Consider the following 23,626-nt stretch of genomic DNA (forward strand, 5'->3'; position numbering starts at 1 on the left):
CTCAACCGAGAGCCTAATAAATATAGACTTCTTCTTCTGACACTCTCCAGAACCTTATGAGACAAGAAAAGGTGTTATTAAAGACACATCCTTCTCCAAAGGGGTTACTTTCATATAGAGCGTGTGCTGATTTGGAGTGGCCACTACATGTCCCATGTTACCTCGTTCTTTGAGAGATAAGACGTTGCAAAAAGGAAATACTGCAAGATAACTCTCCAGCGATGTTTTTCAAGCTTAGGGCAATTACTTGTTGAAGAGCGCACATCTTAAAGATGCCAAGTTTGAAAAAAAACAACACTGCTTTAAGGAAGGGTCTCCAAACTTGGCAATTTTAAGACGGTAGACTTCAACTCCCAGAATTCCCCAGCCAGCATGACAGCAGAGACATCAAAGTTTCCAAGAACCTTGGAGTTGATTAAATGACAAAATCTAATCCGAGACTTCTAAAATTATATTCCTAAAGCGAATCTTCCTGAAGAGGTTAGCTGCTGTTGGACAAAACTGTGATCAGTTCATGATATCTTTTTTTGAAACTGGAGTTACCTGACCATTTTTTTTTCTTTTGTGCTTGTTTCCCCTCCCCCTGTTTTGTGTTAAGAATAATAAGAATAATAAATAACGTTTTTAAAATGTCCTAAAACCTTATCAGCAACCAAGCAAGGCAATGACAGAGATTAGGGTTGATGCATGCGTGACCCGTCAAAACCACGGTCCACTAAAGCGCGCCCGATTAAAGCGCGTACCTGATGTCATCAGCAGCACGACAAATACGACTGCGGAGAAAAAAGGGCGCTTTAAAAAGCGCTTTTAAAGCAAGGCGATTCACGTAAAGGTAAGGGTTAGGTTTAGGGTTAGGGTTAGGTTAAGGGTTAGGGTTAGGTTAAGGGTTAGGGTTAGGTTTAGCGTTAGGTTAAGGGTTAGGTATAGGGTTAGGTTTAGGGTTAGGTTAAGGGTTAGGCTTAGGGTTAGGGTTAGGTTTGGGGGGGTTAGGTTTAGATTTACGCATTAATTTTAAGTTTACCGCTCACAGCATGCTGTTTTCGTCGCACTGTGATGATGTCACGTACGCGCTTTCGTCGAGCGTGCTTTAGTCTACCGCGGTTTTGTGGTGGAACCGACGCATGTACTGTTTTTCAGAATATGTAATCTGCTTTGAGGTGGCGCAGTGGTTAGGGTGCAGTACTGCAGGCCACTTCAGCTGACTGTTAGCTGCAGTTCGGTGGTTCAAATCTCACCGGCTCAGGGTTGACTCAGCCTTCCATCCTTCCTAGGTGGGTAAAATGAGGACCCGGATTGTTGTTGGGGGCGATACGGTGACTCTGTAAACCGCTTAGAGAGGGCTGAAAGCCCTATGAAGCGGTATATTCTCCTGATTTCTAGGTTGGTCCACTCCTTGATTATGGAGTCGGTATATGTTTTGCTGAAAACTGTGTGTGTTTCTTAATTACAAGTACTTTTCCTGCTGATTTCAAAAGCAAACCAGCACAAATAAACTGTATTTGGATTAGAGGTTTTCTCCTAAGCACTTACCCAATATTTTTGCCATTGTCCTTCGGCATCTTCTAGCATACCCCACCTATTCAAAGAGAAAGCATATCAGGGGTGGGTTCCTGCCAGTTCTAACCTCTTCTATAGAAGAGGTTCCACAAATCTACAGTGCCGTTTTGAACCGGTTCCAGCTCCCTCCCTCCGTCCATCCGCACATGATCAAGATGAAGAGCAAGAGGAGGAATTCTGGGAGTTGAAGTCCACAAGTCTTAAAGCTGTCACGTTTGAACACCCCTGGATTTTTTTTCTAAAGGGTTAGGGGTGCAAGGGTCTTGTAACTTGACAGCTTTAAGTCTTGTGTGCTTCAAATACCAGAGTTTCTGAGCCAACATTTTGGTTGCTGAGCAAGAGCGTTGTTAAATGAGTTTCACCACATTTTACAAGGTGGACACGGCCACAACGGGTCACATAACTGCCAAGCCACTCCCACCCAGTCACATGGCTATCAAGCCACTCCCACAAAGCAGGCCACACCTACAGAAGAGGTTCTAAAAATTTTGAAACCCACCACTGAAGCATATATATATATATGTATATATGCCTGGGGGCAACTTTAATGTTACAATTCAAATCCTTTTTTTATTTTGTTCCCAAGAGTGAATATGTTGCCATCATTCTGTGGTTTATGGGCAAATAACACTTTGTGTTACACTTCTTTGAGAAATAGGTGACCTTGTGTTGTAGCCAAGCACTATGTAGGGTGCTCAAGTAATTCCATTTAATCTATTAGGCTGAAGGATTTTTGCTCCGTGTGAGTGCAGCTGTGGTTTCCAATGACTTATTTCATATTGCACTATCTGTACAGAAATCAGAATGCATAACCTTGGCCTTATTTCTATTCTCAGTCAACTCCACAACTGCATCTACCCAGCTTGAATTAACAACAATAAAAGACAGCAACAAAATAAATCATGGAGTGCCTTGCTTTGTGCTGAAACTGATCTATTGCAAAACCTAATAACTAATATTTCAACCTTTTATTAAAAAAAAGAGACACAGACCAGTTCATAAGGATACTATTTTTTTAACACAGACATCTGCTCCAAGGATTAATTTCAGAGGCAGAACACAGGATCGAGGGCAACAGGATATCCTATTGCCGTGATGGCGAACAGGACGCAGAGCCATATCGGTGGGCACATGAGCTCAGCTCCGGTGAACATGCGCGCATCAGATAGCTGATTTTCGGGTCTTCTGAGCGCACCAGAAGTCGGGAAACAGGCTGTTTTCAGCCTCCGGTGTGCCTCTTGGGGGGGGAGGCCATTTTCACCCTCCCCAGGCTCCAAGAAAGCTGTGCGGACATGCATGGGGCAGAGGGAGGTCCTGTGTACATGCGCAGGGGGCATGGCACAGGGGGCATTAAATTATGGGGGTTTGGCACCTGAGGCGAAAAAGGTTTGCTATCACTGTCCTATCCACTGTCCTATCCACTGTCAAAGAAGGACTGGGTGATATGATAGCAGTGTCTAAGATATCTAAGGAGGTGACACAAAGAAGATGGGGGTGACTTATTTTTCAAAGATGACAAGCCGCCTTGTCTTGCCATAGAAGGCAAGGATGGAAACTAATCAAGGGGAGAAGCAACCCAGAACTAAGGAGAAATTCATCAGTCGAATGGCTTGTCTTCAGAAGTTGTGGGTGCCCCATCACTGGAAGCTTTTAAGAAATCCGCTTGTCTGGAATGGTCTAGGGACTCCTGCTCAAGCAGGGGGTTGGACTAGACAACCTCCAAGGCCCCTTCCAAATCAGTTATTCTGAGACAAAATGAGTAATTACCCTTGTCAGCGCTAACAGTATTAAACTCAGTAAACCAAACGCTTGACTGAATAAAAAATATATTTCCATTTCTATAGTTGTAGCTCATGTAGGATAATGCAACATGTAGGATCGAATCCTACAATAGTATTTCCATTTCAACTCAATTTCTAAGTGGAAATTGAAATTGAAAATAGAAATAGAGATGTGCGATATCCAACAGAACAAAGAAAACCTGACCTTCCTGTATAAAGAATGTCCTACAAGCCCTGCTCTTCGCAGCTCCCTCTTCTGCGCCATTAACTCCATCCTCAACATTCACACAAACAAGACAAGGCATATATAGACAGAAGGACAATTTCAAAACAGGATGGGATGGGAATTTATGGTCTCCAGTAGTCTTCCTTCACAGTGCACTAAAATGGCTGCATCTCTAAACTGCTAAAACAGTGATGAATAGAATAAAAATATATTTAAAAAAAAGAAAGATAAAAGACTGTGATCTCTAATTTATAGATGGACTTAAGTAACTCAGGATTTCATATCACCAGTTCCAAAAGTGCTTTTTCAAGAGGCAAGTGGACTTTCTGGTTTTTCTTCGAAGACGTTTCGCTTCTCATCCAAGAAGCTTCTTCAGCTCTAAGCAGAGAAATGAAACGTTATCAACGAAAAACCACTTGTCTCTTGACAACCATGATCAATCTCCACAGACATATCACCACAATGTTTTCTAAATCGGGCTTATCTTTATTTTCCTTTCACACGAGAACATCTATCCCAGCACATTCTTTCCACTGTATTTAAATTTTCTGCTGGTGAAGAAGATAAGTAATCCATCACTGCCACCTCACAACACAGTTGGAAAACACACACAACTGGCTGTGGACTGAGAATACTTGAGCAACAATGCTAGTTTCGTCCCTCAGAAAAGAGGGATCACCCTCTCACTTGCCCAAGGGGAAGAACAGGAAGGAATCATTTTTTCATTTCATTTTCCCTTTATTTGTATGCCGCCCTTTTCCCTGGGGGGACTCAGGGCGGCTCACAGTTCAAAAAAGGGGGGGGGGGAGAACAAACATTTTACAACATAAAGACACTACATCATTTAAAAACACAACAGTCACACAATTCGAGTGGGGTTAGGGTCTTAACCCCAGGCCAGCCGGGACAGCCAGATCTTTAAGGCGGCGCAGAAGGCCTGGAGGGTGGTGAGGGTCCGAATCTCCACGGGGAGTTCGTTCCAGAGGGTCGGAGCAGCCACCGAGAAGGCTCTCCTCCGGGTAGTTGCCAGTCTACACTGGCTGGATGATGGAATTCGGAGGAGGCCTAATCTATGCGATCGTATCGGTCTAGTGGAGGTAATTGGCAGCAGGCGGTCTCTCAAATACTTAAGGAGAATCTTAAGGAGAAGGTCTGGATGAAAATTTGATTTCATTTTCAAAAGCTAAAACTCATCCCCTGAAGTGTAATGCAAAATAAAATAGAACATAAAAAGGGAACCAAGGGGATAAAAGAAATATTTCTGATGAAATTGATACAGGTTAGAATGTTCCGCGTTTAGCATAGAATTAAAACCCTCAAATAAAGTACTCAAAAGTCTGATTTTGAAGCTACAAGCAGAGAAAATTTCAAATTAGCCCATAACCTTTCTTGAGTGCTCAGAAGGGAACTATGTGGAAGAAGGAGGCCGCACCCACAGAGTAGGTTGGAACAATTTTTGAAACCCACCACTGCTGAAGAAGGATCAACTATACAAGCACATATACCAATAATAGCAATGACCAATTTGGTCAACCTGAAATGGTACTAGAAGGAAGTATAAAGCACAGATTATCAACCAGGAGCTGGCTCAGTATGCAAGCAGCCCAGTTCTTGATAAGCTACTCCTCATCTTAGTCCCTGTTTAAGTGGTACAATTTAGCATGTGGCATCTTAATGTGCTATGCCTTAATGCATCTCATCAGTTACTTTTCACAATCTGCACACTGTAGCTTCATGTATAAGAATCCACCCATCCTATTATGAGATGGCGTCGTGGAGATGAAATTTGACAGCTGAATTGCAATAGAAAGAAAAGTGCAGAAAACAACATGTTGCATTGGCTGAAATCCAGTTGTCCAGCATGTATCCCATTTACATAAACCACTGTCACTATTCTGTAGCTGTGGTCAATTTTAGCCTCTTAAGAAAGCTTCTCTCAGCTTAACCCTAACTTTCAAGCATCAAGAGAAGGATGTTCCATGTTCCTATGCAAAATTCATTGTCTGCCTGTTATGTGCCTCAAAAGAGCCGAGGTGGCGCAGTGGTTAGAGTGCAGTACTGCAGGCCGCTTCAGCTGACTGTTATCTGCAGTTCAGCGGTTCTAATCTCACCGGCTCAAAGGTTGACTCAGCCTTCCATCCTTCCGAGGTGGGTGAAATGAGGACCCAGACTGTGGGGGCGATATGCTGACTCTGTAAACTGCTTAGAGAGGGCTGAAAGCCCTATGAAGCGGTATATAAGTCTAACTGCTATTGCTATTGCTATATACAGGTAGTCCTCAACTAACGATCAAAATTTCTATTGCTAAGTGAGACAGTTGTTAAGTGGGTCTTACCATATTTAATGACTTTCCTTGCCATGGTTGTTAAGTGAATTACTGTCGTTACTAACTTAGTAACATGTTTGTTAAGTGAATCTGACTTCCCCGTTGATTGCTTGTCAGAAGGTCACAAAAGGGGATCACATGATCCCAGGACACCACAATTGTCATAAATAGCAATAGCAGTTAGACTTATATACCGCTTCATAGGCCTTTCAGGCCTCTCTAAGCGGTTTTACAGAGAGTCAGCATATTGCCCCCAACAATCTGGGTCCTCATTTTACCCACCTCGGAAGGATGGAAGGCTGAGTCAACCCTGAGCCGGTGAGATTTGAACCGCTGACCTGCTGATCTAGCAGTAGCCTGCAGTGCTGCATTTAACCACTGCGCCACCTTGGCTCTTATAAATACATGCCAGATGCCAATTTTGATCACATGACCAGGGAGGATGCCGCACCAATCTTAAGTGTGAAACAATGGCCGTAAGTCACATTTGTCAGAGCCACTGCAACTTCAAACAGTCGCTAAAATGAAAGGTTGTAAGTTGAGCAATGCCTGCATTATCGGAAACGACAAGGAGAAACAGCCATGGATTCACTTACCCGACTAATTTGACAGAATGGAGTCCCTCCTGGCGCTCACGCTGTGGTTTTCCACTGGTGTGCCTATAAATCCCGCTCTTATAAAGGAAGAAATCATCGTATACTTTCATGACGGCTGAAGGGGAGCAGTGAGTGGAAAAGGGCAAAAAAAAAAAAAAAAAAAAGATAGCTGTAATTCTAATTTCAACTAGTTTTCATTACAGAGACATCTGTAATCGTTTTAATAGATGGAAATTATTTCGCAATCCTTCCTAAGCCTAAAAGCTTTAAATATAAACAAATAATTCGCAGGAGACCTCGGTGTTAGCAGAAAATCAACAGTAAAAATCCCAGGTGAATTCCAGCCTGCTTTCCCCAAATTTAAATATTTTATGCAGGAACATGAGTTTGATCAATTGATTTCTTCCACATCTTAGGTTACCTTGTTCAGACTGTTCTGACGTTTTCACTTAAAACACAGAAAGCAGTGAGACTCCTATTCTGACTGATAGATAAAAGGGTGTGTGATTAAAAAGAAAAAATCTGTTGCGGGAAGAAGAGAAATGATGATTCGTCCATCTGATGCCATGACACAAATGATGTGGTTGATGTAGGTCCATCGGACATCATGACACGAGTAGAGTAAGTTGCTTGTTTTGTGTGATAATGGCACAAAACAGGTTGTTATGTAAGCTCCCCCGTTGGGAGAGCGAGTACGTTCAGAGAAGCGTTGGGAGAGTTGTGTTGGAGAACACACGAACCAGCATTACAGAGACACTGCAGTTTCAATAGGCTTTTACTTTCGTGGAAATAGAGATATCAGAGTCCATCAAACAGTCCAAGTCATACACGGATAAGACAGCCAGTCATCAATGCCTTTCAGTTAAGGGATAATCCAAATAATATAGTCCAGTATCATATAATCAGTCTGGTACACAAAGTTTCCTAACAGTTGCAAAACATACAATAGCTCACGGCACTTTCTAACAGCCAGCTTCCAAAACACTCAGATCAGATCAGCCCAGCATCTAATAAAACAGAGAGCTAACAGACATTCTGGCTCCCTCTTATGGCCGATTGAGGAAAACAGCAACCAATCACATTTTACAGTATGCTTTAAAGAAACAGCTACAGCATTGCTACATGATTTATATATTGCCAACCCAACCGTTAGAATTATATTCCTAACACAGGTGTCATTAACTTCATATCAAACTTGATACTGAAATGTCACTGTCTGTACACCGCAGCCTGATGCAAGCATATAAGGAAAGGAAAACTTGCACTGCTTTCAGACAGCCAATAAAGCATCATTCAGTCATCATCATCATCATCGTCATCGTCATCATCATCATCATCATCATCTTTTAACGAGCCCTTGCGGGATGGAGTCTGGGCAACTGAATGGAGCTAGCAGTGTGTTTAATGGCCAGATGCCCTTCCTGTTGCCAATGCGGAGTTTTGTTGAGCAGATATATTCTCATTGTGTCCAATGAGAGAAATATCTGCCTCTACCTTGGATCAAACTCGTTGTGAGGCGAGAGCATCACCCCTGGGCTACCGCACCATAACAAAGCATCATTCAATCAATTTGAGAAAACAGATTATTTGTTTCTTTTCCTTCATTTTCTTCCTTAATTTCTATCTGGTCAAAATGGAGTGTTTACTTCACCTTGTTTTTATATCTTGGCTTTTAGCAATAGCAATAGCAGTTAGACTTATATACCGCTTCATAGGGCTTTCAGCCCTCTCTAAGCGGTTTACAGAGTCAGCATATCGCCCCCAACAACAATCTGGGTCCTCATTTCACCCACCTCGGAAGGATGGAAGGCTGAGTCAACCCTGAGCCGGTGAGATTTGAACAGCCGAACTGCAGAACTGCAGTCAGCTGAAGTAGCATGCAGTGCTGCATTTAACCCCTGCGCCACCTCAGCTACATCCCTTTTGGAAACATCTGACTCTGTCTCCCCCAATCCCTCTCACACCTACAATCTGTTCTTCCTTACCATTCCCTCGTATCTCTCGTGTTAGAATCTCTTTCATTTCTTTCATGTTAGGATTCCTATTGAAAATCATTAGAATGTAAGAGAAGACTTCGGTCTGTCTAGTCTTGTATTATATGTCATTCAGCCATCATCGAAAAAGCTCCTGGGTGCCTAGACTGGACAGTTATTATCCCTGTTCCTTGTAATAGAATCATATCATAGAATCTGAAGGCTGGAAGAAACCCAAGTGTTCTTCCAGCTGGGGAATTCTGGGAGTTGAAGTCCACAGGACTTGAAGTCACCAAGGTTGAGAAACACTGTTCTAGTCTAATCTTTTCAGGTTGGATCTCTCTCTGACAAGCTTCCACCCATTGTTCCTTCTCCAGCTGGGGAATTCTGGGAGTTGAAATCCACAGGACTTAAAGTCACCAAGGTTGAGAAACACTGTTCTAGTCTAATCTTCTCAGGTTGGATCTCTCTCTGACAAGCTTCCACCCATTGTTTCTTCTCCTCCCGTCAGGTGCTTTGGAGAATAATCAGATGCCTTCTTCCCTGTGATAGCCCTTCAAGTATTAGAAAAACAGCTACCATCTCTCCCCTGGGCCTTCTCTTCATTAGGCTAAACATAACCTAGTTTCCTTCCCACCAGTCAGTATTTAAGTCATGCTGCCTGTAATCCATGTAAACATTAGCATTAGACATTGTAAATTTCCTCATCCTTCAAGAACTCCTCCAGACCCATTTTGCAATCATCCAACCCGGCTGCCATTATCTGCCCTTCAATGATAGGGAATTCCAAAGTTTAACAATGTGAAAAAGCACGTTTATTGTTTCAGAATCTCCCTTCATTTTAAGAACTTATATGCTAATGTGTGGGAGAGGGAGAGAAATATTTGCACAGGTGTCCGTGGGCGGACAAGGAGATGGCAACAGCTACATGCAGAAGCTGTATTTAGTAAATTTCTAAGACTGCTCGCTCATCAAGGAATCTGATCAGGTAGGTATGCGTGAGACATTGTGATGCAAGTACATACTTGGCATTTGTAGAATGACTCATGCACAGATGTCATTGTTTGAGCATAATTGTTATGGATGCCCCTTTTGTGTTTGCCACGAATGATGTCATATGCCTTCATCACTCGACCTCTGACTCAACTTCATCCAAGCTAAAAAGCCTCAGCTATCCTAACCTTTCTTTGTAAAACAGCCTTTCCACCCCAGTAATTTTGAATCCTCTTTTTCTCCTTTTCTCCAAGTCTCTAATATCCATCTAAAGATGCAATGGTCAGAGGTGTCCATGAGGCTCCTCAGGTTTAGTATTTTTAAAGTGTCACTTCTTAAATCTCCCTTTCTGAGGAACCTGCTCTGACCCCCCCCCTCCTCCGTCCAGTAACGAAAGCCGAGACATGCTTAATGAGAATGTCCTTTAATAGCAAGTCCAGACTCTCAGTGGCTGAAAGCCAAATAAACAAACCGATAAGGACCTTGGCAGCAAGTCCGACAAACTTTGGCAGCAATGCAAACAAACTCTGGCAGCAATCCAGCCTGCCAAGTTCGTTTCTCTTTAGTCCAAGCGTTGACTTCTGCAAGAAGGGCGTGGCACAAGCAGTCTCTTTTATAGTCTGAAGAGGAGCTTAATGACCATCAGCTGAGCATAATTACCTCCTGTAATTATGTAGTTGTTCTTGATGCTGAGTAGCCCTTCGACGGCGTGCATCCAGGAACAACTCACTGTTGGTTTCTGGATCACACTCCCTTGTCTCCTCCCCACTGATCCAAGGCTCAGGCGCCACCTGGTGGCCAACCAGTCTCTCTGCGCCCTGCTCGGAGTCGGAACCCTGTCCAGGGTCCTCCACATCCTCCAGGGCCGACTCATAGGGCCCCTCGCTGTCGGAGTCTGGTGGCAGCTCCAACGGCTCCTGCCAGGCCACAACAGGAACCCAAGCATGAAGTGGTTGGTTGATTTTTCCCTCCCATCAGGTTGTTCGCCAAGCTAAGGTGGCATCCTTCTAGTTCTATCCCTCAATTTCAGAATTTAAAATCCCTCTGAGAAACTGGTGGGGTTTCCCATGCCCAGTTCAAAACCAAAGAGGACTCCTTAGCTGTTACCTGATACAATAACACACCATTTCTATTCCACCACTTCTCCAACGCTATTTGAACCCAACCTGCATGACCTCTTTTGTAGCTCCTGCTCAGTGGTGGGATTCCAATTTTTTTACTACCGGTTCTGTGGGCGTAGCTTGGTGGGCGTGGCAGGGGAAGGATACTGTAAAATCTCCATTCCCTCCACACTCCTGGGAAAGGTTACTGCAAAATCCCCATTTCCTCCCAATCAGCTGGAACTCAGAAGGCAGAGAATAGATTCAGGAGGGGGGCAGTCAGAGGTGGTATTTACCGGTTCTCAAAATTTTCATTGCCGGTTTTCTGCTTTGCTGCTGCTTCGGCTGCATATTGAAACGGGGAGGGAGGGCATGGTATTTGGGAGGGGAATCATTATGTGCTGGAGGAATATTCTAGACGCTGTCCTGACCATCTCATTGCGCATGTGGAGGAAGGGAGTTTACCGCCAAAGTTAACTGTCCAGCATTCCACCCTGATGATGTTTTTTGAAGATATCTCCCACCTGAAAGTTGGGTGAATTATAATTGGACTATGGACTGGGGTGCCAAGGGGAGGGGATTGAATTATACATGATATTCTTTGCTTTTGCGCCTAATTAACCAGATTCAGCTTTACTTTGCTACTATTCGTTTGTAATTAGTAAAAGTACACTTAATTTCAAACAAATGGAGTTGAGTGGTTGCTTTCCTGATTATTAAATGAAGCAGCACCTGACACCAGAACTGGTCAGAACCTGCTGAATACCACCTCTGCTCCTGCTGGTCTCAGAATGCTGAAGATGTCAAGAACCAGCCAGCGCTTTCCAGCTGACCAATAGAAGAGGCAAAAAATTATCAGTCTCTCTTGTGCTGATTGATGGTTTCCAACACAGATCAGGAGCCGGGACTCCTGATTCTTCAAATATTGCCCACTCCTATCTAATATGATGGTATTGAAGCTTCTTCCCTCCACATTTAATACCCATAAATATAGATCTAGACATCATTAATCCACGTTCCTTGTTTTGGAGTGATATAGTTATGAACGATGAGTTTCACTGAACCTATGGCACTAGCTTCTGAAGGGACACGTGGAGGAGTACACTATAAATCAAGCTTTGCTATTTTGCCATCTTGGTTTAGGATTGTGATAAATCATCTAAAGCAAATACTACGCAAATTGAAACTGAGTCATATGCGGAACCTTCGGAAGAATGAGTGTTATTTTTGTTATTCCCTCCCCAAAAAATAATAACACAGACAACGAATATTCTTAAGAATGGTCTGTGGTAAGAGTTTGCTTTTATGCATGCCATGCTTATTAATTTATTTCAAATCAAGCTTTCCTTTACCTTGCACTGGACCATTTTCTCTGATTTCTCTCATTATATCGGCCTCCTAGAATTGGAACACAAAAAAAAATGGTATATTTATTTTTGCCCTCATGTCAGGGGTTCCAAAAAAACACCCCCCAATGAAATAAAACTGCAAGGCTCGTGTTTCCTCAAAGTTCTATTTTATTAGGGATGCCATATTGGCACATCTGGGAAAACCCAAATCTGAAACTTCCAGGTTTTCCCACCCTGTTGAAAGTTCAAGATCCCACCCTGTTGAAAGTTCAAGAAAGTTCAAGATGCTGCCCCAACACACACACGTTCATCACATGGTCCAATCTTTCACTGCCATGAAGACAAATCCCTCTCATCCACATCCGGCCAGGTGCAGAGACAAAAGTGACCTTGACTTTCTAAGAAGAATGTTGTTATGGCTACATATCACCCAACTCCATATAAGAGCCGAGGTGGTGCAGTGGTTAGAGGGCAGCACTGCAGGCTACTTCAGCTGACTGCAGTTCTGCAGTTCGGCTGTTCAAATCTCACCGGCTCAAGGTTGACTCAGCCTTCCATCCTTCCGAGGTGGGTAAAATGAGGACCCGGATTGTTGTTGGGGGCGATATGCTGACTTTGTAAACCGCTTAGCTCTCTAAAGCCCTTAGCTGAAAGCCCTATGAACGGTATATAAGTCTAACTGCTATTGCTATTGCTATTGCTATCTATCATCTATCTATCTATCTATCTATCTATCTATCTATCTATCTATCTATCTATCTATCTATCTATCTATCGGATTGTTGGGGGCGATATGCTGACTCTGTAAACCGCTTAGAGAGGGCTGAAAGCCCTATGAAGCGGTATATAAGTCTAACTGCTATTGCTATTGCTATTGCTATTGCTATTGCTATTGCTATCTATCATCTATCTATCTATCTATCTATCTATCTATCTATCTATCTATCTATCTATCTATCTATCTATCTATCGGATTGTTGGGGGTGATATGCTGACTCTGTAAACCGCTTAGAGAGGGCTGAAAGCCCTATGAAGCGGTATATAAGTCTAACTGCTATTGCTATTGCTATATAATCCCCCCTCCCATTTTCCCACAGTAAAAAGTGTGGCAGGCATGAAATCCAAAAAGAAAAGATGGCTTGCAGATCTGACATCGTATTTATGTTTCTGAATTGGACATGTTATTTAGAGAAAAAGGGCACACTGCATTTATTAAGTATAGCACACAGTTTGATCTGATTTTACCACGTTCTCCTTGGAGAAAGGATTTCATTTGATACCCTTACCCGGTGATGAATCCATTTTGAGAAAGAAACTTCTGCACGTGCAAATATCTGCATCGATGGACTTTGAGAAGAACCAGGAAACTGCCAGCGTTTGAAGTGACAAATGTAAATCGCAGGAGTTGAAATTTACTCGCGCTGAGCGCTTACCTTTGAAGAGATTCGGTAGGGAGAGCCACACTGATAAATGCGGTTTGATGTTTCAAACTGATTTGGACATGGCTTTGTAGCCTGTCTTTTCCCCTCAGCATCAAACAGGCTTGTAATGGCGCAAGTCATTGGGTGAAGCTGGTTCCAGAACAGAGGGTAGCAGGCATGGGATACCAGCCTATTTAGATTAAAATACAAATAGATATATTTTTTTAAAAAGTGTTTTAAATAGACAGGATTCCTGATTTTATCCAAGGAATTGGTTTGGTTTGGTTTGGTTTGGTTTATTGGATTTATATGCCGCCCTTCTCCCAAGGACTCAGGGCAGCGTACAACATTTAAAAACACATATTACAAAGTTTTTAAAAAATTAGAATATCCTAAAAACAAACCCAATTAAGATTAGAGCCGAGGTGGCGCAGTGTGTATGTATGTATGTATGTGTATGTGTATATATATATATATATATATATATATATATATATATATATATATATATATATATGTGTGTGTGTGTGTGTGTGTGTGTGTGTGTGTGTGTGTGTGTGTGTGTGTGTGTGTGTGTGTTGCATTTGTGCTGATAAATAAATAAATAAAGGGAGACTAGTATAGATCTATTTCAAGCTATTTAGCTCTCATCAGCTAGCCATACCCTTACTGGGATTTGAACCTGTGCAACCTGTGTAAGGGTATGGCTAGCTGATGAGAGCTGAATAGCTTGAAATAGATCTATACTAGTCTCCCTTTATTTAATAGCAATAGCAATAGCAGTAGACTTATATACCGCTTCATAGGCCTTTCAGGCCTCTCTAAGCGGTTTACAGAGAGTCAGCATATTGCCCCCAACAATCTGGGTCCTCATTTTACCCACCTCGGAAGGATGGAAGGCTGAGTCAACCCTGAGCCGGTGAGATTTGAACCGCTGACCTGCTGATCTAGCAGTAGCCAGCAGTGCTGCATTTAACCACTGCGCCACCTTATTTATTTATCAGCACAAATGCAACACAAATGTAACAAAGGCAACAGTAAAAATAATGGCTTTCTGTCGTGATGGTCTCTTGTGACGAGCCGATAGACAGAGAATGGAAGCAGTCTGCTTCCTCCCATATTTGGGCATTCCAGGGATTGTGACACACACACACACACACACACACACACACACATATATATTGAGAGGCTAGAGATTTGCATTCTCCTTCCATGTCATTGGTTGCATACATTCCTGTGTTAGAATATAGATTCGATTCCTGTTCAAGCGAAGGCCTTTCAAATTAATTTATACCTTATAACTTGAAGGAAAACTATTTTTCAACTTACAGCGTAGCTGCCTGGAATTAAATATGAGCCCATCTTGATCAGCGCTGTGCAAAAAGGAGGTTAAGCGCCTTCTTACTGCCAGAATCTAAGCCCTGTTGGAAACCAGGTGCTAAATCCTATTTGCATCTCTCAAAAAGTGAATCCTGGTGACTGAGGCCACGTTGTGTTTGTCCCTGGCTCTGCAATCATTTTTCTGGTACCTATGAAATATGCCATACTAGGTGAGATATATCAAAATGAAAAAAAAAATCTGGGGGTAAGAAGGAGGGAGGGAAGGAGGGAGGGAAGTAAGGAGGGAAGGAAGGAGGGAAGGAAGGAGGGAAGGAAGGAGAGAAGGAGAAAAGAAAGGAGGGAAGGAAGGAGGGAAGGAAGGAGAGAAGAAAGGAGGGAAGGAAGGAGGGAACGTAGGAGAGAAGGAAGGGGGGAAGGAAGGAGGAAAGGAAGAGGGAAAGGAAGGAGAGAAGGAGAAAAGAAAGGAGGGAAGGAAGGAGGGAGGGAAGGAAGGAGGGAAGGAGAGAAGGAGGGAAGGGGAAGGAGGGAGGGAAGGAAGGGGAGTAGGAGAGAAGAAACGAGGGAAGGAAAGAGGGAGGGAGGGAAGAAGAAGTAGGACTGTTGTAAGATAAGATGGATCTATGGGATGTTAAAAAAGCAATCTTCAAGTATATTGTCAACAGTAGGGGAAAATTGTTATAAATACATATTATTAATAACAGTTATGAGATTATATAATTGTGAATGTATATATGAAATTGATAAAATAAAAAAACTTAAAAAAATCTGATCTAAGCAATAAGTTAGTAAGAGGATATGATCAAGCCGGTATCTTTCAAAAAAGAAGGTAGTCTATACCTTATTATATTCATTTTTTCCCCTACTCTTAACTTGAAAGCATTTATCGCATTACTTATTCTTTTTTTTCTGAATCACTCAGAAGCCAGGAAAGCTTTTATATCCCATAGTTCAAAATGTACACCCTAGGAATCCTTTTTATCTTAAAGAAACCGACTCCTTTCCGCCACCGTGTCAGATGGGATTGTTCTGCAAAGCAACAGCTCTGGAATTCTGTTCAAGAAAGTTATTTCCTAACAAGCTATTTTATTAGGTTTTGTTGGCTACTTTGCTTGAGCCAAGATAAGGCAGCTACATTGTGAGGTCTGACGCAGACCTTCCATACAGCTGGCAGGATTCCTGAGATCCCATTTGGAAAGGGTTATAATAGAAGGCTACCTATGGGTCTGATATTAAATGTTTTATGGAGGAAACCAACGTGTTCTATTTTTCTGTGTTTTCTTAACAATGGCAATAAAAAAACCTCTTCTTAAATAGTGCATTGATTCTGTGATCTGTAATAATTCAGTGATAACATATGTTTCCTTCGAACATATGTGCTAGTCGTTCCTGACTCTAGGGGGCGTTGCTCACCTCCATTTCAAAGCCGAAGAGCCAGCACTTTCTGAAGACTTCTCTGTGGTCATGTGGCCGGCATGACTAAATGCCGAAACGCTGTTACCTTCCCACCAAAGGTGGTTCCTATTTTTCTACTTGTATTTTTGCATGCTTTAAAACTGCTAGGTTGGCAGAAGCTGGGACAAGTAACGGGAGATCACTCCGTTACGCGACGCTAAGGATTTGACCCGCCAAACTGCCGACCTTTCTGATCGACAAGCTCAGCGCCTTAAGCCACTAAGCCACCGCGTTCTTTTATCCAGTGATAAGAGTTCTACTAATATATGAGTCATGCTAGTGTATGGCTGAAGCAGTACAGGAAGTAATTGAATTACATTTCCTGACTTAATATTTTGTGGATCTTAATCTTAGTTAAATAGGACGCACAAAAATGTAGATCTTATACTTTTGAAGTCTGCACTCTCGTCTTAAGAGATGCCTTCTTCAATGCTTCAAGATGTTTTGTCATACAGCTCCTATCATGAGTGAAGGCAAATATACGTACCTGTGTCCCGGGATAATGTTGCAGGATCTAATCTGGGTCAGTCCCTGGGACAAGAGGTTTAGTCTAGCAGTTCCTATCATCCCTGACTTTTAGCTATGCTGATTGCAACTGAAGGAAGTAGACTGCGATGCCTAGAAAGTGTTGGTTGAGGAATCTGGGAGTTGAAGTTGAAGCTCAACATTTTAAAGTCACTGACGTTGACTTTAAACACTGATTAGATCTTCTTCTTTTTTGCATTTTTTTTTATTTTCCATTTTCATTTTCATACACTCACATATATAATGTGCATAGCTGGGGCCATACAACATTAAACAATAATCGCAGCAATTCCTCTTGTCAACAATACCCCCCAAAATAGAAAGCCAATATACCTCTTCCACTCTCCGTACACCTCTTTCTTCCACCCCCTCCAACTTTCTATCTTCCCTCCATCATCCCCCATACCCTACTTCCCTCTACCACTCCTCTCTCCCGATCCCCTCCCTCCCTTCCTTCTCACCCTCCCTCCCATCCTCTCTCCCGCCCTCTCTACCCATCTTTCTTCTATCCCTCTCCTCCTCCCCTTGGTGTACCTCCACTGTATGTCAATGTACTTAACTTATCCTATTTTTACAGAGAAATTAAAGAAAAACAGTATACATGTGAAATCGCATTACATTGAGATCTAAACCATCGTATCTAACCTAGTATATATCCCTCCCTCCCACCACCCTCCCCCCCAACACCCCACCTCCCTCCCCCCCGACTTCCCAGAGCCCGTACACGGTATAGATTTTTAACAAACACAGTCTAAAATATATTGAGAAATAAGAAATTAAAAAAAAGGGTTAATAACATCTCTATATTGATCTTAGCTTCTTCTTGTATTTAGATCATTCTTCAAGCACTATAAAGGATTTAAGGCCTAAGGCAAAGGGCAGGATAACATCTCAGACTATTTACACAGCAGAAGTTGGTCTAGACTAAGAGTTGGCTTTTATTTTAGCGATGGTACAGCATCCTGGATCTCATGTTAAGGGCACCTATTGATGATCTCAGGGACAAGGGCTAAACTTTCTGGAACAGAGAGTTCGACCTTCAAACAGAGACTGATGTTCATTATGCTGTTGATAAATTTTTATGGAGATTCTGGGTCATCCAGGGTCATGGTGCTCTCAATGATGTTTTGTCAAAAAGGCGACTTTGTTTTTTCTTGAAGATGTTTCACTTTTTATTCAAGAAGCATCCTCAGAACTGAAGAAGCTTCTTGAATGAGAAGAGAAACATCGTCAAGAAGAAGCAAAGTCCAGTTGTCTTTTGAAAAAGCATCTCTGAGATGCTGTTGATAATACGGCTTCCATGCCACCCAATATCCAAAGTCACCATCTCACTCTAGCTAACAATAGAACTAGGCTTTTTGTGATCCCAGGGACTTGTAGCCCCGTGGAGATGCATGGATATTTTATGACATTTGTCCTGCACATGTCAAAGCTTCATTCTTTGTCTTCAGAAATATTTACAGTTTATTTACAGCCCCTAAATGGCAGATTCTATATTATACTGTCAATGTGCAAGCTGATATACGTACAGTATGAGAGGGTAGATTCTTTGAAGAAAGAAACAAAATCAGTAATTCCATTTTCATAATCCCAAATAAATAATTAAGGGGTTCTGTCAAGTGGTGCTAACAAGATTCCTGTCTTCCTTCCATAAATGAATATTGAAAATATTTAGAACTCAAGATACAAAAGGATTAAGGCTTCCTATTGTTATGCAGCTATTATTCTGAAAAAGTTCTTTTAAAACCGCAGATGTGGGAAAGTTCTGATTCATATCTTTTCCTCTTCTTCCTTTCAGAATTAACCACCGACAATTATCTGTGAACAATTTTGAGGGGGAAGTTGAGAAAAGAGAAAATAAAATCCTTTGAGAAAATCTTCAGTATCTTCGTTCCACTTTGGTGAATAATACGGTGGCTTCTGATTTCCTTCAGCTTCAAACACCTTTTGAAGTAAACTAACTATAACTATTGAGAAAGGCATTCCTAAGCATCTTCCTTGTCATTTTGTTTATTTTGCTCTGGTTAAAGTTGCACAGTGTCATGGAAACACGGAGAATTCCCCCCCCAACCCACCGCAGGCTGTAGCTGGAAACTGATCATTCAGAATAACGTTAAATGTTTGTTCCATACAACTACAAATCTGTAAGATTTAAACTGATATATATTTGATAAATTATCAAATGCTGCAGGTAAATTATAAGTTAGGAATTATATAAACAATAGCAGTTAAGCTTTATCAAAAAAAACTAAGGAAAGCAATAGCAAAGCAATTCCACTCAAATAAGCCAATGGCTCGAGAGGAGCGTGTGGAGACGAGGTTATGGGTCAGAAAAGCCAAGATGGCAGCCATGGTTGCATGACTGAGCCCCAGTGAGGGATTCAAAAATTCTTACTATCGGTTCTGTGGGCATGGCTTGGTGTTCTGACCCCCCTCGTCCCACACCAACAGACACTCTGAGCCAAAGATAAGTTACAGCATTTAATTAACAGACAGACAGGTCCTTGGCAGCAAACCGGCACAGACAAGCTTGGGCAGCAATCCAGCACAGATAAGGCTTGGCAGCAATCCAGCCTGCCAAGCTCACAATAATGTTCTCCAACATTCGTTCCTGCATTGACTTCTGCAAGAGGGGCGTGTGCACAAGCAGTCCTTTTATAGTCTGGAGAGGAGCCTAATGACCACCAGCTGAGTGCAATTACCTCCTGTAACTGCGCAACTGTTCCTTACGCCTATTAGCTCTTCGGTGCCGAGCATCCAGGAGCAACTCACTGCTGGCGTCTGAATCACTCTCCCTTGTCTCCCCCCTCCCTAGTCCAAGGCTCAGGCGCCTCCTAGTGGCCAACCAGCATCTCTGCACCCTACTCGAAGTCGGAACCCTGTCCAGGGTCCTCCACATCCTCCAGAGCCGACTCATAGGGCCCCTCGCTGTCGGAGTCTGGTGGCAGCTCCAACGCCTCCTGCTGGGCTACAACACTTGGTGGGCATAGCATGGTTTGGTGGGAGTTGCAGGGGAAGGATACTTCAAAATCTCCATTCCCACTCCACTCCAGGGGAAGGTTACTGCAAAATCCCCATTTCCTCCCAATCAGTTGGGACTCGGGAGGCAGAGAATAGATGGGGACGGGGCCAGTCACAGGTGGTATTTACTGGTTCTCCGAACTACTCAAAATTTCCGCTACGGGTTCTCCATAACTGGTCAGAACTGCTGAATACTACCTCTGCTGAGCCTCATCGCTTTTGTATGTGTGGCAATCACCTGCATGTACAAAGAGGTGGAGCTTCTGCCCTGTACTCACATCCACTACCTTAACATTTTTGACCTGGTCTTGCTGGCCTTGTCAAATTTGCCCTACTCTCGATCCCGTGAAATGATTGATAAATTTGTGCAAAGCCTTCCCTTCCTCCCCTGAATAGTGAGACTGATCTGAAAGTGGATTTAAACATGAGAGGTAACAAGAATGATATGGAAAAGATGCCACACTATAAATATAAATGAAACTGCCTTATGTTTTAATAATGAAAGAGATATAATAACAAATAACAAATCAAACTGACCTGGAAACTTTCCTACCTTGAATTTGCCAAATAGACTTGTTAAACTTTTAAAGAACTATGTGAGAAGATACAGAGAAAAAATGAAAAGAAATCGAGTTTTATTATTTGAAGGGATTAAAGTTCAAGTTTGCTAAAAGTAAAAGGAAGGAATATATAGTTGGTTTATTTGATCAAAGTTAACATAGATACCATGTTATCTTGGGTAATCCTTAATGGACTTTTGCTGACCAGAACTGAATGACAAGGCTTTAAGGATTTGTTTATAGGTAAGATATGAGACATGGAAGGAAGATATTTTTGTTGTATTTTAAGACAAGGTGATAACTTACTAAAATAGTTTACACTTATTGTGATGAAGGGGGAAGTCATATCTTTATATATTTTATTTTTTCTTTACTATATTTTTTAAAACTTACTTTTCTACTTTTCCATCTTTTCTGCATTTCTACTTTTCTTGAGAGACCGCCTGCTGCCAATTACCTCCCACAGACCCATTAGATCTCACAGGGTTGGCCTCCTCCGGGTGCCATCTACCAGCCAATGCCATCTGGCTATTACCCGGGGGAGGGCCTTCTCTGTGGCAGTTCCGGCCCTCTGGAATGAACTCCCCGCAGGGATTCGGACCCTCACCTCTCTCCAGGCCTTCCGAAAAGCCGTCAAAACCTGGCTTTGCCGGCAGGCCTGGGGTTGATGAGTTCCCCTCCCCTCTCGACATGTATGGTTGTGCGACTGTTGCTTACTTTTATTATTTGTATTTTGTCTTTTTATGTTCCCCTTTTTCCCCCTTGAATTGTTCGCCGCCCTGAGTCCTCCCGGAGAAGGGCGGCATACAAATAATGAAATACAAATACAAATACAAATTTTCCTATTATTATTTTAGTTTATATTCCTTTGTAACTTTTAGTTATTATATTTAACAAAATTAGTATAAAAATAAATATTGCCTGTACTTTTTATGGGAGAGAATGAGTTATATGTTCTTAAGAACCTTTGACAAGAACCTTGTCAAACCAATTTTGAAAATAAGTATCTCATCGGCATAAACTCTATTTTTATGTCCATCACTGTGAATAGTTGCATAATTGCATATTATTCTGTTTTATTCACAGCTGCAATAGAGTATTTAGCCTACAAGAAACAAGCAGAATTCAGATCTGTTTTTGAATGACAGCTGTAATTTTCTTCACCTATAATCTGTCATATCATCCCATCATGTATAATTACAAGCACTGATGAGGTTTTATTCCTGTTGCAGAGCTACTGTCTATTTAGATCAACTCAAAATATGTGCTACAAGAAATCTTTTTTTTATCATATTTTAGTTATGTTACTGTTTGGATTTTTCTTTCTCATATTTATTGTATGTACTTTCACATGGACAACACAAAGGATTCAGGATATTTAACATTTATAAAGAGTAGTGAAATGAGTTACAGTTGGAGAAAAGCTAATATGTAATTACTTTCCAGGATGGATATAAGCTTACAGGCTTATATCTTAGCAATAGCAATAGCAGTTAGACTTATATACCGCTTCATAGGGCTTTCAGCCCTCTCTAAGCGGTTTACAGAGTCAGCATATCGCCCCCAACAATCCGATAGATAGATAAATAGATAGATGATAGATAGATAGATAGCAATAGCAATAGCAGTTAGACTTATATACCGCTTCATAGGGCTTTCAGCCCTCTCTAAGCGGTTTACAGAGTCAGCATATTGCCCCCAACAACAATCCGGGTCCTCATTTTACCCACCTCGGAAGGATGGAAGGCTGAGTCAACCCTGAGCCGGTGAGATTTGAACAGCCGAACTGCAGAACTGCAGTCAGCTGAAGTAGCCTGCAGTACTGCATTTAACCACTGCGCCACCTCGGCTCTTTTATATCTACTCACATTTTGTAAATATTTAAGTATATCTTGCCAGCAGTTTAGACATTAATGGCTGTATGTTGCGTTATTGAGGGGACAGCACATTTACACTGTTATACAAGCTGTATTCTCACTACTTTATAGAGCCGAGGTGGCGCAGTTGGTTAGGGTGCAGTACTGCAGGCCACTTCAGCTGACTGTTATCTGCAGTTCAGCGGTTCTAATCTCACCGGCTCAAGGTTGACTCAGCCTTCCATCCTTCCGAGGTGGGTGAAATGAGGACCCAGACTGTGGGAGGGCGATATGCTGACTCTGTAAACCGCTTAGAGAAGGCTGAAAGCCCTATGAAGCGGTATATAAGTCTACTGCTATTGCTATTGCTATTAGAGAGGGCTGAAAGCCCTATGAAGCGGTATATAAGTCTAACTGCTATTGCTATTGCTATTACTTTACATTGTAGCCAAATGTCATTTCTTCAATATTGTCACATGAAAAGATATACATAGATATTTACAAAATGCGAGGGGGGGGGTACTCACTTCTGTGATACACTCTATAGGTGTTTGTAGGTTGATCTATGCGTTCCAAATACCTCAAATCACTGTAGGAAATTCCATATCCACATTTTGTTGACTACACACGGCATATAAACCCAGAAAGTGTGGTTTACAAATCACAGAGGCTCACTGTGATTTGCAGACAAACACTATATAGGGGCAGCTATGATTCTCTGTGCCAGTTTTAAAAAAAGCAACCTTTTGCATCGCTAGAGATATATTGTACTCTTTGAACTGCTAGGGAAGGGCCAGCTTAGCTCTCTTCCTGCCTATCAAGACATTCGAAGTTCCACTGTCTCTTTGGGAAGGAGCCCCTCCTTCCTGGGATTCTAGACTGTTTCCCACCATCTGATGGTGAACAGGAATCAGCTGGAGTCTTAAAGCCTTTAACCGAGCCGAGGAGGAGCAGTGGTTAAATGCAGCATTGCAGGCTACTTCAGCTGACTGCAGTTCTGCAGTTCGGCTGTTCAAATCCCACCGGCTCAGGGTTGACTCAGCCTTCCATCCTTCCGAGGTGGGTGAAATGAGGACCCGGATTGTTGTTGGGGGCAATATGCTGACTCTGTAAACCGCTTAGAGAGGGCTGAAAGCCCTATGAAGCGGTATAGAAGTCTAACTGCTATTGCTAACTGCTATTTAACGAGTTGCCCTCAGCCTGTCAACATGGGTTAATACATTTTGTATTGTTGGAAGTTATCATCCAGCCCTCTCCCAGAAAAAGGAAATATCCTAGGAAATATCGAAAAGGCAGAATATTTCTCTGGATGTGAAAAGAAACATGTTTTAAAAGACAATAGTTGCCTATAGCTTTCTGCCCATCCCCAGCTAATGGGCCATTAAGATGGCCAAGCTAGCCCACTTTACATAATAAAGATTTCTCCTCACTGCAGCTGTAGGGGGAAGGGATATTACTCAACTGACCACAAGGCAACTGAGAACTCATCACAGCCTAGAGAGTAGCCCCCTGCATGGCACCATGGGAGTCTGACAACCAGTCAGAATAC

General features: G+C 42.3%; 1 protein-coding gene across 1 annotated transcript in view; it reads right to left on the reverse strand.

Annotated features, from left to right (window-relative positions):
• TINAG (tubulointerstitial nephritis antigen) overlaps nt 1-23,626 on the reverse strand; it is a 41,576-nt gene that overhangs the window by 648 nt on the left and 17,302 nt on the right. The window contains exons 7-10 of the mRNA XM_087718957.1: nt 13,335-13,512; nt 11,905-11,950; nt 6,487-6,601; nt 1,531-1,576 (exon numbers count right to left, since the gene is read on the reverse strand). Coding sequence (XP_087575083.1) covers nt 1,531-1,576; nt 6,487-6,601; nt 11,905-11,950; nt 13,335-13,512 — 385 coding nt within the window. The remainder of the gene's footprint in view (nt 1-1,530; nt 1,577-6,486; nt 6,602-11,904; nt 11,951-13,334; nt 13,513-23,626) is intronic.

The sequence above is a fragment of the Thamnophis sirtalis genome, unplaced genomic scaffold, assembly GCF_051295495.1.
Source record: "Thamnophis sirtalis isolate CommonGarterSnake01/CBP01778 unplaced genomic scaffold, rThaSir2_p1.2 scaffold_6, whole genome shotgun sequence".
Lineage (NCBI taxonomy): Eukaryota > Metazoa > Chordata > Lepidosauria > Squamata > Natricidae > Thamnophis > Thamnophis sirtalis.